The sequence below is a fragment of the Phocoena phocoena genome, chromosome 3, assembly GCF_963924675.1.
Source record: "Phocoena phocoena chromosome 3, mPhoPho1.1, whole genome shotgun sequence".
Lineage (NCBI taxonomy): Eukaryota > Metazoa > Chordata > Mammalia > Artiodactyla > Phocoenidae > Phocoena > Phocoena phocoena.
The window spans coordinates 51,845,375-51,861,421 of NC_089221.1; the positions used below are offsets into that span (position 1 = coordinate 51,845,375).

Genomic DNA, 16,047 nt, shown 5'->3' on the forward strand with positions numbered 1-16,047 from the left:
TATAAATTTGAAGTTTTCATACCTTGTGGTGAAGTCTGTAGGATAGTCTGCAGCTCTGAAACCAGGCCAGCTGTTCTGGGTCCATAGGGGCCTCTAGGAAAAGAAAAATGGATTTATTATATCATTGTGAGACAGACCAGGATTTAAATCCTAGATCCTATACCACTAGCTTTGTGACCTTCAGTAAATCGCTAATCTCTCTAAGTCTTTATTTTCCCTCTGTAAAATGGGGCTAATAACGCCCACCTTATTTACTTTCATTTGGGGACAGGAGGAATTGAAAGGTGGGAATATTGTACTGTAGCACAGTGCCTGACACAAAGTATATATTTAATAAGTTAGAATAATAGTAGTAGTAGTTTTTTTAATAGTTCTACTTCTTATATCTTACTATGTCTTGTTTCCCTACTAAAATATAAATTTATTGAGAACATGAACTTTGAAATTAAAGTATTTAATAAATATTAGGTCATTGATGAATAATGTCATACATGAAAGGCTCTTTTACATATGTTAAATAGCACCTTGTAGGTGCTCTCATCTGGTTGCTTGGGTACATTTTTAAAGTGATTCTATGCAGTATAGACAGTATATTTGAAGAATAATAGTGTGTGTTTATTTCAAATTACTTTTGTGATCTATCTTCCAAGTTTTAATATATCGGTCAAAAATTAATTAGTGGTAAATCACAATGAGGGTTTAGTGTTTGGAAATAGTAATCAAAAACTTATTTTTAAGGGTATACCACTTTTTGAAAGAAAGATGTTTCTAAAATATTTTTAGTCAATGGGAGAATAAGATTGCTATTTATAAAGCTTTTGTTTATACTCAAATTTTCAGGAACATATATCTTTTGTTAACCACATTATATCAGTACTAGATTTTTACGTAAATGTGTTAACTTGTCCTTTTGGAAGACTATTTTTCTCCACTCATGATTATATCATACATTCCTTTCTAGAGCATGAAGGGAAAAAGCAAAAGTAGTCATGACTTGCTTAAGGATGATCCACATCTCAGCTCTGTTCCAGCTGTTGAAAGGTTAGCATGGTGCTAGTGTGATCCTAAGTTCTTATTGTCTGGCTCAGATTATTTTCTTGCTTCCTTTGGAAGTAAACAGTCAGTTCTCATAAGTCAAATTTTGTCAACCCAACCAAAAAACTAAAGCATTTTGATAATGGGGGTAGTGGAGCTACTAGCATAATGGAGAGAATCACTCTAGTCACATTCACTCTCCTTGCTATCTATCAACCTCTGCTGAACTAATTAAATTTAAAATTAGCTGTTAACCTTTTAAATCTTGGGATAGTTTGAATACTAGGAAACTGTCTGCTTTAACAATTTAATGTTTAATTGAAAATTTCTTTGCTAACTTTTTCTTTGCATAATTTTTGTCTCAGAATCATGAGTAAGCAAATCAGATTTGAAGGGTTTTGTGAAGAAGTCACCACATTTTGGGCCAATTCACTGAGTATTATTCCTTACATATTTCAGGAGTTATCAGAAAATTTTTGCTGCTTCTCTTTGATAAGGGAAGATGTCTTACTGTTAAATATAATTGCACATGATTCACTGGGCCAGTGTGTCAAAAGGGGACTAAAATTGTACTCACTATTGTAGCTCATTTTAAAAAATTCTATATTAAAACAATCTTTTCTTAATATCCTTTTATTTGAAGGATTTGGCTTCTTCAGCCTGAATACATCAAGCCAATAGAAGAAATTGTTGTCTGCAGCCTTTTGTTCATGAAAATAACACTATTGGTTGTTTGCTTTTTTAAAAAAATTCTAGTGAATTTGTATTTGTGTTAATGGAGCATACCTTTTATTCTATGTATAGAAACATCTTCCCTTTAGAATGTTTCTATTTGCTCTACAATGCCATTCTGAAATTCCTGTGTTGAAGTGTTTTTGAACTATTAATCCCAGCAAAATATTCTAAATTTTTGGATAATTGAATAATTTTGTTAGTCTCATTTTGAAGCTAAAATTTGTTTTCCTTATTTTTTTGTAGTGAAAAAGGGGATGCAGCAGGAGATTCAGATGATGTAAGTATTAATTTTAGTATAAATATAGTTGAACAATTTATAGAAAATTCAAAATCTATACAAATTATTAAATTATTTTTCCTAAAAGGTAATATGTATTACCTTTTATAATTATATATGGAAAATTTTGAAAAAAAAAAGGAAAGATTTGAAAAATATTTATTTTGATATTGGAATTTGCCTTCATAGTATGTGTGTGTTTCCTTACAAAATCAGAATCTTACATATGAATTTCTAGCCTGTTTTTTCTCCCTGTCATGTAACATAACATGAATACTCAAAATTTAGATGTCATTGATTTTATTTTGTTATGATAAAAGTTTAAATGTTGATGCATGATATCCTACATGATGTATGGGAAATACTTGGATACCAGTCATTTATGGTAGTTTCCTTCTTCATACACACATTTTGGAAGATTCTCTCTCTCAAGACTGTAGTGACCTTTCTTCATTATTTGTACTGGCTATTAAAGCTGATAAAACAGAAGGCAGAGTTTCCTTTATGTATAAGAGGTCAAGTTTTTCAAGTCATTCGTTTACCACTTTATATAAAAACCCATTGATCTGTGTATTGTACAGAAGGAAGTACATAACTGTCCATGCAAGAACACAGCTTCTTCTATTACCATAGTCAAAAGAGAGGATTCTCTCTGACTATATATAATAAAGGATGGCTATCTAACCTGGTCAAGAAAACCTTCCGGGAAGAGATGATGCTGTGTTGTGTCTTATAGGAGAATTAGGAGTTAACTAGATCAAAAAAGAAACTGGTGAAGGGTGGGATTCCTCAGAGAACAGCATATGCTAATGCATGGTAACAAGGAGAGAGTATACCTTATTTAGGAAGTACAAGCTAAGATTAAAGTTTGAGAAGGAACTTGCCTTGTGAGGAGCAGTGAAGAGTGTTAAAGGTAGAGGGAACTACATGTGCAAAAGGCTCTGAAGTAGGAGAGCTTGATGTGTTCCAGGAGCTGAAAGCAAACTAGTGTGACCAGAGCATCATGACAGGAGGGAGAGTGGGTGAGGTTGGAGTGGGAGGAAGAAGCCAAATATTACAGAGCTTCCTGGGCTATGGGGAGAAGTTTGAATTTCATCCTCAAAGTAATGAGAAACAGCTGAAGGGTATTAGTTAAAAGGAAGAGTATATGGTCAACTTCGCATTTTAGGAAGATCACTGTTGGCAATATTAGAGAGGACAAATTAGAAGAAATAGGCTGGAGTCAAGGAGACCTATTGAGAAGCTATGGCAGGAGGAGAGCTTGATAGAAGACCACAGGTGTGAGATGGGAGAGAGACAGATTTGAAAGAGGTCTAAGAGGTGACTGATTCCATACTATGAGGTGAGGGAGAAGGAGGAGTCTAGGACAACCGCAAGGTTTCTGATTTGGGCAACTTGTGAGATGGGTACAAAAGATAGGTGGGGAGGGCTTCCCTGGTGGGGCAATGGTTGAGAGTCCGCCTGCCGATGCAGGGGACATGGGTTTGTGCCCCGGTTCGGGAAGATCCCACATGCCGCGGATTGGCTGGGCCCGTGCGCCATGGCCGCTGAGCCTGCGCGTCTGGAGCCTGTGCTCCACAACGGGAGAGGCCACAACAGTGAGAGGCCCGTGTACCGCAAGAAAAAAAAAAAAAAAGAAAAAGTATAGTGTTCAGATCAAGGAAGTATAGTACTTGGATCATGGGGGATTTTATAGTCCTTTTATCCTGAGACTAGCAGAGCATACCCAGAATGTATATTCAGTTCTAAGCATGGAACTTTTAAAGGATTTTGACACTCAAAAATGTACATAAAATGGGCAACAAAAAGATAAGGAAGGTGGGAACCATCTCATAAATAAACTATGGAGAGAACTGAGGAATTCAGCCTGGAAGACAAAATGCTAAAAGGGATTATACAATAGCTGTCTTCAAATATTTGAACTGCTGTGCTTTTTAAAAAGGCACGAGTTTTTTCTTTGTGGCTCCAGAAGACAAACTAGGAAAACAAGAGTGCTCAAAGGGAATGAAGGAGTGTTTACTATCCACTACACCCTTCTGTACCATTTGAAATACTTAACACAAATTTAAACAAATTATCACATTAATTACACTGATAACTCATAAGGAGGCAAAGGCTGAGATGATAATCCAATGACTTTATCACAAAAGAGCATTACTGGCAATCCCCAATGTACCCAGTCTGAAATTTCTTCCAAGGTTATTAGTTTTAAACTCTTCGTTTCCTTTATCTTGCTAGCTACTTCACGTTATTAACTGTTACCAAAATTAAAAATCAGGGCTTCCCTGGTGGCACAGTGGTTGAGAGTCCGCCTGCCAATGCAGGGGACAGGGGTTCGTGCCCCGGTCTGGGAAGATCCCACATGCCGCGGTGCGGCTGAGCCCGTGAGCCATGGCCACTGAGCCTGTGCATCCGGAGCCTGTGCTCCGCAACGGGAGAGGCCACAACAGTGAGAGGCCCGTGTACTGCAAAAAAAAAAAAAAAAAAAAAAAAAAAGATAGGTGGGGAGAACAATGAAAAATAATGTGCTTAATAATGTGCATTTTGAAATTAAGATAACTTGGAGACATCTGTGTGACATTAATATGGATCTGGAAGATAGGCTCAAGGCCTAATGTAAAATTATGTTCTTATGGTCTTCAGGGAGTGAGGTCATCTAATGACACTGTATGGTTTTTAATCTGTTTTGTGTCCCAAGATCCTTTGCAATCACTAAGACTGCAGACCTTCTTCCCAGGAAATATATTACATCCACAAACAAAATTTTATGAATTTGCAGGGCATTTTTTTTTTTAATATCTCCTGAGGACCAAGCATGGAAGACATAGGTCAGTGGTTATCAAGTTTTAAGGCTAAAGAATTTCTTAAACATCTCATTGAAAACACTCAAAATTTCCATCCCTAGAGATTTGGTTCAGTAATACTGAGATGAGGGCTAGGATTTTACATTTTTAGAGCCAATCCATTTTTTATAGCCTGAGGACTAGACTTTGAGAACCACTGCTCTAAGGTCCACAAGCCTCAAGTTAAGAATCCTGCCTCACCATGACTCACCTGGTTAGAGAATCACAAGAGAAAAAGATCCACTTGGGTAGTTTCTTCCTTCTCCTTCTCTACCCTCTTCCCTCCCTCTTTCCTCCTTTCTCCCTCCATTGCTCACTCTCTTGATGCTGGGAGCTTTTCTGGAAGTTGAAGATTTAGCAATAAGCAAAACAATCCAGAATTTTAGTTCTAATGGGCTCCTTCCTCTGATTATGGGAGAGAAGACAATAATCACATAAATAATTAAAATGTATAGTATGAGTCATAAATGTTTTGAGGAAAAATAAAATAGGGGAGGGGAATAGAGAGTACTGGAGGTGGGTGGGCGGCTCTGCCATTTTATTCAGGGGATCAAGAAAAGTGTCACCAAAAGGGTGGCATTTGAGCAGAGACCTGAAGGAGATGAAAGAGTCAGCAATGCAGATACATGGAATAGGAGAGTTTCAGGCTGGAGAGAAGAGCAACTCCAAAGTTGGCTAGTGTTGCTGGCCTGGAGTTGTAGGAGATTATGTCAGGGAGGTCCGGATTGTGTAGGGTTTGAGTGAGTTGGGAATCCACTGGAGGGTTTTGAGCCGAGGAGTGATTGCTATGACTTAGATTGTAGGAAGAAATATCAGTTTCTCTACCTCCACCTCTTTTACTTGCATTAATCCCTGGGTGAGGTCAGTATGCTGGCCAACTGCCTCCAAAAGCCACATTTCCTACTGGGAAGGAATAGGAATGTAGATAGACAATATCCTGGGTGATCCAGAGGGAGCATATTCTGCTGTGCAAAGGAGCTGGGTGTGGATCGAGCAACAACCCTTACTGGGCTATACAGTACTTACATAGCCGGCCTAGAGCAGATCCCAGGGGGTATTCCCGCCTGTAGCAGATTCTTCAAGCCCTCACTAGTTCAAAACAAAACGAAACAAGAAATAAACCTGGCCTAGAATGCAACAAGGAGAGTTTTAGATGGACCTCTGGAAGTGAAAGAAGAAAATGGAATGCCCAGCAAATAATCCATTTCAATTTTTACAGGATGGAGAATATGGAAGTGCAGAGCATGGTGAATATGTTGATGGTGATGAGAAGGATCTGATGAGAGAAAGAATTGCGAAAAAGTTAAAAAAGGGCACAAGTGCAAATGTTAAGACAGCTGGAGAGAGTGAAGTGGAGAAGAAATCAGTTAGCCGCAGGTGAGTCAAGCGTTGTGCTTCTAAGTATCAGAGTTTTGTTTTTGCTTTTGTTTTTGTTTTTTAATTAATTTTTGTTAGAGTATAGTTGCTTTACAATGTTGTGTTAGTTTCTGCTGTACACCAAAGTGAATCAGCCATACATATACCTCCTCTTTTGGATTTCCTTCCCATTTCGGTAAGTATCAGAGTTTTTGTCATTTTATACTTAATTTTAAATTAAGATTGAGCCCTTTATTCAACTTACTTTCTAAAATACTATTTTCATAATGTTTGATATATATACCAGTCATGCTAATTTAGCCCATTCAGAGGCCTAAAAGAAAATAGACCAATTTTATTTACAGCAGTGGTCATGTGAGTCAAATTCCAGTTCATTTCTCTCTGATCTCTTCTTTAAAAGCCTCTGAATTGTTTTTATATTTGGGACAAACAATGTATTAGCTAGATGTGGAAGGTTGTATTTGTTTAAAACCAACAAAAGCAGTAAAGCAATTGTATGGAACAAAAAGAGACGTCCTCAGATTTGAGTAAAATTTGTCTAAACTGGTTAAAAAATGTATGGGCCTGAAAACCCTCTTAAATGTCTTTTCAAGTCTGATTTATACTGTCTATCCCTCCTAATCTCAGTGATATCATAAAGGAAATTTCAGCAAATGTCTGAAATCATTAGTGCTTTCGGTCAGTTATACCAGCTTCACTACAGTTTGTCTCATGTTAATTTTATGTTAAAAAAAAACAGAAAAACTTCTAAGAGTCTTATAAAATTGTAATGTGGTAAAAAAGGATAATTATATTTAAAGGAAAATCACTGCTCAGTCTAAGTTGAATTATAATGGGTATACCTGCTAGCCAGATAGGATGTCAGTGTGAAATCATTATCTATTAAAAAAATCAGTGCTCTTGGTATATACAAACTGTTCATCTGTATGTGCTTGAAGTACTCCATTATCCTTCAGTCATTTTCTGATTCAAGCAGTAGGATCAGGGACTAGACTAGCCTCCCAGCCTTTTAGGCAAGGAGCCATTCAAAGTATGGTTTTACTGAAAATTTGTGGTATTGCTTTTATTTGTAAAGAAACATCTGGAATCTGTTAAAGCTGCTTATCACTTTGGATAGTAAACCTACAAGCAGGTTTCTTGAGTACTTAATATTTAAATTGGGGAATGATATTTAACAATATAATTTTTGACAAATTTACACAGAGTAGATTATTTCTCTAATAGTTCTATTGAAAAGTACTTAGGGGTTCAAGCGGAAAAAATCCAAAGCTCTTCTTACCTTCTCTCCTTTCTTTTCTCTCATTGTACTTGTTCTGATTTCTTGAGGATTTCTGTCCCTTGCCTCCCTCCTTTTCTAAATGCATCAGTCTCACCCTTTCTTATCCAGTCCACTTTCTGTAAGCCTATACCTTGACTACTGAATGCTACTGAGCGGAATCACACAGCCGTAGACAAGGCCAGCCTCAGCTGTGCCTCCAGTGCTTTCCCTTCAACCTCAGGTTCACTCTGTCTCGTGAGGTCACCTGGCTTCCTGTTCTGTGAAACAAGAGTAACTTCTTCAACTCTTATTCTTTTCACTTTTCGCTGTACCTATCCAGACCAATTCTTATCTCCTTCTCTTCTGCTTTAAAGGGAGGAATCCCTCTGCCCATTCAAAATGATTCCATCCTCTTTGCTCTGTCTTTAGTTTTCTCTTTTCACTCATTCCTTTCCTTCAGCTTGTGGATAGACTTAATAAGCCTCTTCCAGAGTGAAAACAAAAACACCACTTCATTATTTCCTGTCCCCACCACCTTAGTTCCCATTTATTTTTAAATACACATCATTTAGCTTTTCCCTCATCACTCCCCTGAAACTACTCTCCCTAAGGCCATGTACTTGACAAATCTAATGGCTACTTTCCAGTTTTTGTTTTTCCTGGTGTCTCTGCTGTGGAATTTGGCATTTTTTGCCTTTTCCCTCTTGAAAACCATCTTCCTCAAGAACCTGCTACTTAAATTGTGACCTGTGGACGAATAGCATTAGTATCTCTTGGAATCTTTTTAGAAATGCCAAGTCTCAGGCCCCACCTCACACTTTCTGAATCAGAATCTGTGTTTTAATAGGATCCTCAGGTGATTTGTACATTAAAGTTTGAGAAGCACTTCTCTAGAATACTAATTTTTACCACCAGTGCCACTGGACTAGTTCAGGTTTATATCATCTTAGCTCCAAGGTCAGCAACTTCTGACTCCCCAGGGTATTCCCATAGTACCTTTTTCATACTTCTGTGATATTATGACATCCGGTTATACATTTTTTTTCTTCCTTGTGTACCCTTATACTGTAATTTTCTTAAAGGCAGAGATTGTGTCCATTTACCACCTGTGGTCAAACATCATAGGTACTCAGATGTTTATATAAATGAATGAACAAAAAAAAAGAGTGAATCCTTCTTTGACAAATCACTTTCTCCTCCAGGTCTTATAAGTAACTTCCTTGTATGTATCACATGAGATTTATTGCTTTGCCTACTATCCGTTGCCTATAATGAGCTCCTTTGGAGACTGTCTTATGTCCTCCGAGTCTTGTATAATAAGCACGGGGTAATTGGTCATTAAAGTTTGTGTAATGAGTGGGCGAATAAATGAATGAATACATTTGTGATTCATTAGAAGAATGGTTTTCACTCCTGACTCCACATTAGATTCACTGGAGAAATGTTGAAAAGAAAAAATGATGTCCAGGGCTTCCCTGGTGGCGCAGTGGTTGAGAATCTGCCTGCCAATGCAGGGGACACGGGTTCGAGCCCTGGTCTGGGAGGATCCCACATGCCGCAGAGCAACTGGGCCCGTGAGGCACAACTACTGAGCCTGCGTGTCTGGAGCCTGTGCCCCGCAACAGGAGAGGCCACGACAGTGAGAGGCCCGCGCACCGCGATGAAGAGTGGCCCCCGCTCGCCGCAACTAGAGAAAGCCCTTGCACAGAAACGAAGACCCAACACAGCCAAAAGTAAATAAATAAATAAATTTATAAAAAAAAAAAAAAATGATGTCCAGCTCCCAATCCCAAAGATTCTGAATCATTTGGTCTGCAGTGAAGCCTGGGCACATGCATTTTTACTTTTTAACTTTCAATTGAAATATAGTATACATACAGACTATATCTGTATGAACTATATTTCATAGTGCACCTATAATAAATACACCAGTTGCTGAATTTTTACAAGCCAAATACACCCCTATACCCATCACCCAGATCAAGAAACAGAAAATTGCCATTACCCACAAGTCTCCCTCTTGCCCTATTCTGGTTATTTCTCCCCTCCTCCCCTGATAGTGACCACTTGTCTAACTTCCAAGAACATAACGTTAATTCAGGGCAATAAGACTTTGTAAAATCTCTCCAGATATTCTATGTGCAGCTAAGGGTTAAGAACCCCAACCCCCACCAAACACTCGCTCTCTTGATTACTTCTGAGGCACAGAATAACGTAAAGCTAGATTTAAAAAATTGTAGGGTCACCTCAGGTCTTTTTTGTGGTCTATCAGAGATTAGACATTTATATCAGTTGAACTCAGTTTAATCTCTGAAAAAGGTGAAAGGATCAGTATAGTGAGAAGTCATTTTAGAAGAAACAAAATGATATTTGAGTTTTCCTAATGTTTTTCAAGATGTGTGCTGGTAAAGATTCAAATCGGTGTCTCTCAATGTTTTCCATATATTTGAGTCACCTTACAAGCCCCACCCCTGATCAAGTCAATCAGAATTTTTCAACCGTGAGAAGTTTTAAAAAGCACAGGTTATTCTAATGTGCACTCAAGGTTAACTGAAAGGCGGTAGTTACAGCCTGTCTTTGGAAAGTCCTGTTTTAAAATTTATTCTAAAGAATCTTTTCTTTGCCTGCAGGTGGAGCTCACCTGCTGCAAGTTAATCATATAAACCAAATTGAGTCGTCTACCCTACTTGTTTTTAGCATCTGTTTACAGATTTATAATAAATGGCTAAACAGTAAAATCAGATGTAGGAAGCAGACTGGAGAGTCAAAAGTCAGTGGTTTGTTGTGCTGATTACAGTCATTATGGAAATTCTGTCTTTTATTGTGTAATTTCTGTCATCTCTAATTTTATTGGGATTACTCTTCTAAAGTATTTTCATCAAAATGAAATATAAATCAAAGAAATCTTGACATATACCCTGAAATCGCCATTACTAGTTTTGGTAGTAGTCCTTCAAGGTTAACTAGAGTATGTTAGTTTTGGTGTTTGAACAGGTTCTGGTTTGATCAGCTGAGTTGTTTACCTGTCATATTTAGTTGACTGTGGCATTATTCCTATATCATAAAACAATTCTCTTATTTGGTAAAGTCAAGTAGAATTTGTGTTTTACTCATGAGTTGTGTTACGTTGACTGAATGTGAAATGTCTTATATGATAGTATCAGAAATTTAAAGATAAATATTGAAGTTGAGTTTGAAATCTAATGAGTTGGATTGAACTTTAAATTACGAAGCAAGGGATAATACAATCAGAAATACCTCCTTTGGTCTGGGTGAACATCCAAATGAGCTGCTGCTAATTTTAATCTTTCAAGTCTCCTTTTGTTGAATTTGAAATATGGGACCACGTTTTCTTATGGAACTTTGAATACTTTTTCCCCCCCAATATTTCTAGCCTTCTCAAAAATATTAATTAAGCTTTCTCTCAGCCTTAGGGAATTTTTTGAGTCTTAATATACTTTGTATTCTGGTTTCTCTTACTTTATGATCAGACTTTAGGAAGTACATAGCTGTCTTTAGTACATAAACTTGGTTTGCTTTAGCAAATTCAAAAAGATAGTGTCATAATTTAAGTTTCAAAAGTTTAAAAGATAATACACATATAAAAATGATAGGACAAAATTTAAAAGATAGTACAATAACAAAGGTTGAAGTCCACAGGCATTCCAAAACCCTATTTAAATCATTAGAATCACCATCTCTAAGAAGTCCCCCTCTTTCCTCAGAACTTTTACAAGCAAGGAATGAAATTAACCAGTTAGAGCATTTTTGCTTCCTTTCACCTTCTGTTGCCCCAAGGTATTGAACTGAAGCAGACAGTAAAAAGAGAGAAAGAGAAAGAAATGCGAGATCTATACATTGCGGAAGTGGTCTCTGAAAATTCGCAGGTATTATTTCTTTCATATAGAGTAGTAGTGGTCTAAATACTGTATTTTCAGGAAATATTTGGGTTTAACAGCAGATATTAAGCTTTGGAGCAGTCTGGTAGCAGTTAGTTTGCATACTAACTCTTACTAGAACTTGACTTTTCTTTTTTATATGTTCTTTCTTAACCTATCATTCTATTCTCGAATATGTGTTACTCTTACTGTCAGTTACTGTGCAAGAACTGCTATATGCCAGACAGTGCCAGACTCCAGGAACATGAAAAAAAGGAGAAATGATTTCTGCCCACAGATGTTCACAATATAGCATAAGAATTATAATTACAATTCAGTATGGCATGTGCTCTAATAGAAGTGCATGCAAAATATTATAGATGATAAGTAGGCAATGTATCTTTCAGGACAAGATTAAAATACCAGGTTTAAAAAGGGATGAATATAAAATTGCCATTTTTGGGCTTCCCTGGTGGCGCAGTGGTTGAGAGTCCGCCTGCCGATGGAGGGGACACAGGTTCGTGCCCCGGTCCGGGAAGATCCCACGTGCTGCGGAGCGGCTAGGCCAGTGGGCCATGGCTGCTGAGCCTGCGTGTCCAGAGCCTGTGCTCCGCAATGGGAGAGGCCACAACAGTGAGAGGCCCGCATACCGCAATAAAATAAATAAATAAATAAAGTAAATAAAAAATAAAATTGCCATTTTTGTAGATCAAGAATAGTCAAATACAGCAATCTCATAAGTTTCATCCTAATGCTAGTACGATAAGCCATTTTTTGGAACCACTATTTAAAAGAAATAACATTTTAGCATTGTAAAGTCCTTTAAATTAATGTTGCATAATCTCTCAATGTAGACTAGATGGTTTATCCTGTTGTCTTTACCTATTATGTTTAAAATTTTGGAATAGTAACAATTATAATATAAACCACACCATCATCTGGCATTTCTGGCGAACTTCCATTTTTCTTCTTTTTAGGTATTTATAGCAAGAATTTTTGGATGTTCTGGATAAAACTGTTTCTTGGGCTGTTTGAAATAAAATACCACTTTAAAAATGTCCAGTTAGTTCATTGAGAACCTTAATCCATATCCAAGGAATCACTTTCAAAATAAAACAAACAAAAAAATCCTTGGACTTCAGTTATATACTTAGGAAATACAACAACCCTACTGTTTTCACAATTAGATTTTGTTTGGCAGGCAGGAAGCAGTGAAATACATACGTGGGAGAGGTTCTCCTGTCAAAAGGGAGAAGAGCTGTTTGCATCTCTTTAGAGTGTATTGATTTGTGTTACCCTAGAGAGTTACCTTCTACTGACCTTGCAGTATCAGTTGTTTATAGGCAACGGAATTATACATTTGAAATGTAATATTGAGATTATGTGCAGAAAAACATTCTTTAAGTTATTCAGCATTTGAGGAAATGTTCTCTACCCTGGAACAAATGTAGTCACACTGAAGAGTTTTGAAACATTGATTGCTTTCCTACCTTCCTTATCTGTATATTGTGAATTCAACTGTAAATTAAATTGGCAAGTATACTTTGGGTAAAATACAGAAGAGAATAGCCACCCAAGATACCAGGTTCTTGTTTAGCACAAAGTTAAAAGCATATGAAGTTACACAAGGGCCTGAGGAAGATTTATAGTTATTAGTGATTGTACTCTGTCTGACTCTAGCCTTTCTTTCTGTTCCCTTCTCTAACTGTTCAGGGATTTTATTTCAGGGATCACTTAGCTTTTGCACATTAATTGAATTCCTCCTTTGTACCAGGCACCGTGCTAGGTCCCAGGAAGCTCAGATCAGAAAGGCTCAGCCTCTTCTCAAGTTGCTTAGTTTCTAGTAAAGGGGGACAGTTGTATAAGCAAATAAGGGCTGTGAAGTGTTCATAGGTGATCTAGCCAGAGAGTTGTTCTCTTATTCCACAAGTATTTATTGTTCTTCTACAGTGTGACCAGGCAATAAATTTTGCCAAGGCAGTTTATTACTCTAATTTAACCCCTAGAACAAAGCTACAAGTTACAGTTTATATTATGATTCTCATTTTACAAATGAAAACAAACTGGATTTGAAGAGGATAAGTGGCTTATGGCCCAAAAGTGGCAAAGCCTATACCTGAACCTGCAATGGTCTGACACCTCTATGGAGCCTAGAGAGGGGTTGGCCAGGGCCAACTCATACATGTCCAGCTAAAGTGTAAGTCTCATGTGGAATGTCTCTGGCCAAGGTATAACATCATTTTAGGAATATGTATTACTCCATATAAATGTAGGGGGTGGATTAGAGGAAGGAGACTGAAGCAGAAAGACAAATTAGTGGATTATTAGATTAGTCCAAGGGAGAGGTAATAAGGATCTAACTAACTAAGGTAGTATCTGTGGGCATGGATTCGAGAGATATTAAGGAGGTAATAGATTGGATGTAGGAGACCTGAAGGAAAAAAATATATTCCAGATGACTCTGTTTTGTGGCTTAGATAACTGGCCAAGTGGTGGTTGTAACCATTGAGATAGGAACCCTGGAAGGGTCCTAGTGCTTACGTCATACATTTTTGTCCTGTTAGTCCTTTCTGTTTTACATCGACGTCCTGACACATAAACATACATCCTGAATTGTTTCTTACTTAATGTTCCCTTTATAAGTCAGCTTAGGTTAGGTTATGGTAACAAACAATCCCCATGTCTCAGTGGTTTAAAACTAGTGTTTGTTTTCTTGCTCTGGCTACATCCTGGTGGGATCTGTGCAGCTCCTCCATATCATCTTCATTTCAAGGGCTGAGGATGAAGGGACAGCCTCTTTCTGAGAGGAATGGCAGAGGGAAAAGAGTGATGATGAATCATATGCTAGTTCTTAAAGCTTCTACTCAGAAGTGGCATAATCACTTCACCATTTCACTGGCCAGAGCAAATGATATGGCCAAGCCTGATGTCCATATGGTGAAGTATAAACCTTCCACTGAGAGCTTAGAAATAGTAATGCAATCTACTACAGTCTCTGTGCTTTAGCCAGGAATTGCTCTAAGTACCTGTGACTGTGTAATAAATTTATTCATCATCTTCCTGGCAGACAAGACAAAAGAGACATAATAAGGATTACATAATTGCCATTATCTGAATTTTAAGAAGAAAGGTATCAATTCCTAATTATATCAGTCTTTTAAAAAGTATAAAATTCTAAAGGAAATTCTATCCTATCAGTCTTTACACAAGGGGTGGAGAAGAACATAATGATTGTCTTCTGCAAGTTTCATAGAAGATGCAGAAACATAACATTATGCACATAACATTAAATCATAAATAACATTAAATCATAAATTAAGTCAAATTATCTCAAGTAAAGTGATTTCTATGTAAGGGAATAGAGGAGTTGTGCAGAATCCAGATAAAAGAATTGCACACAGTCCTCACAGGAAAGGAAGTTGTCAGAAACTTATATTTTCTCTCTCCTTCTGCAGCCTCAACTCTCTGCTTGCCTTTGTTCATTTGTTCCCTTATCTTCTATAATCTTGTGTTTTCTCTGTAAGGCTCTAGTCTGTTCCCTCTTGCACTTCAGCTCTTCAGAAGTAAATGGACATGCTTTCTGTGTCCCAAATTCTTGGGAGAGAGAATCTTATTGGCTTGGCTTGGGATAGGTGTCCATTCATTCTTGTTATTGGAGAGGATAATGGTAGCAGAGGGGGAGTTAAAAGCCATGAGATATGTGGGTGTGACAGAAATAAATAGGCCCTCTATCATCTATCCTTACCTTCTTATTTAGTAAGGAGAACCCAAATTTTTAGCTGGATTCATGGCTGCCTAGCTAAAAGACATTCACCAGTCTCCTTTGTAGCTAAGGATGGCCTTGTGACCACGTTTTGGCTAGTGAGGTAAAACAGAAGTGTGTCAGACTTTCACGCAGTCTTTTTATAAAGGAAAGAAGGAAGAGGCTAGCCCTCCTTCATCCCTTCCTCTTGCTATCAGCCTGGCACACAGGTTGGAGCTATGGATGGCAGAATGGAGCGGTTGAAGGAGCCTGGGTCCTTGAAGACTTCATGGAATTACAATTCCCACTTGGATTGCCTATCTAGGACTTTTTCTATGTGAAATAAAATAATCTTAACATTGTTGAAGCCACATTATTTGGGGTTTCTGTTAAGTGTGGTAGATCCTAAACCTAACTGATAGTATAAGGTTGTTTCTTCCAGGGCTATGAGTAGGGTAGGTTCTCTAAGGTGGGAATGTGAGCAGGGAGGAAATGAATAGCTACTTCATTATTTCAAATAGCTTTCTTAGCTGGTTTTCTCATTGTTCCTGGAAGAGAATCATCTGAATTAATAGCACCCAACATGTCCACCCCTCTTCTCACTTTTGGCTGATCATGTTGCTCCTTAATTCATTACGGAAACAGAAGTAGCAGGAGAACTTCCTCATTTTCCCACCACCAAATCTACTCATCTGCATCTGAATCCATATTCTTTTAGCAAAGGCAACCCCTCCACTCTCTGCTCTGGTCCTCACTTTCTTAACACATTTTGGCCAAGCTGTTATCCACCTTACTCCTGTTGCTCACTTCACACCAGGCATATTGTTCTTCTTTCTGTTCCACAGACACATGAAGGTCATTCATCTTTCAGGCCTCTGCACTTGGGGTTACCTCAGCTTGAA

General features: G+C 37.7%; 1 protein-coding gene across 1 annotated transcript in view; it reads left to right on the plus strand.

Annotated features, from left to right (window-relative positions):
- CWC27 (CWC27 spliceosome associated cyclophilin) overlaps nucleotides 1-16,047 on the plus strand; it is a 225,279-nt gene that overhangs the window by 37,381 nt on the left and 171,851 nt on the right. The window contains exons 8-10 of the mRNA XM_065873991.1: nucleotides 962-1,041; nucleotides 2,014-2,047; nucleotides 6,110-6,267. Coding sequence (XP_065730063.1) covers nucleotides 962-1,041; nucleotides 2,014-2,047; nucleotides 6,110-6,267 — 272 coding nt within the window. The remainder of the gene's footprint in view (nucleotides 1-961; nucleotides 1,042-2,013; nucleotides 2,048-6,109; nucleotides 6,268-16,047) is intronic.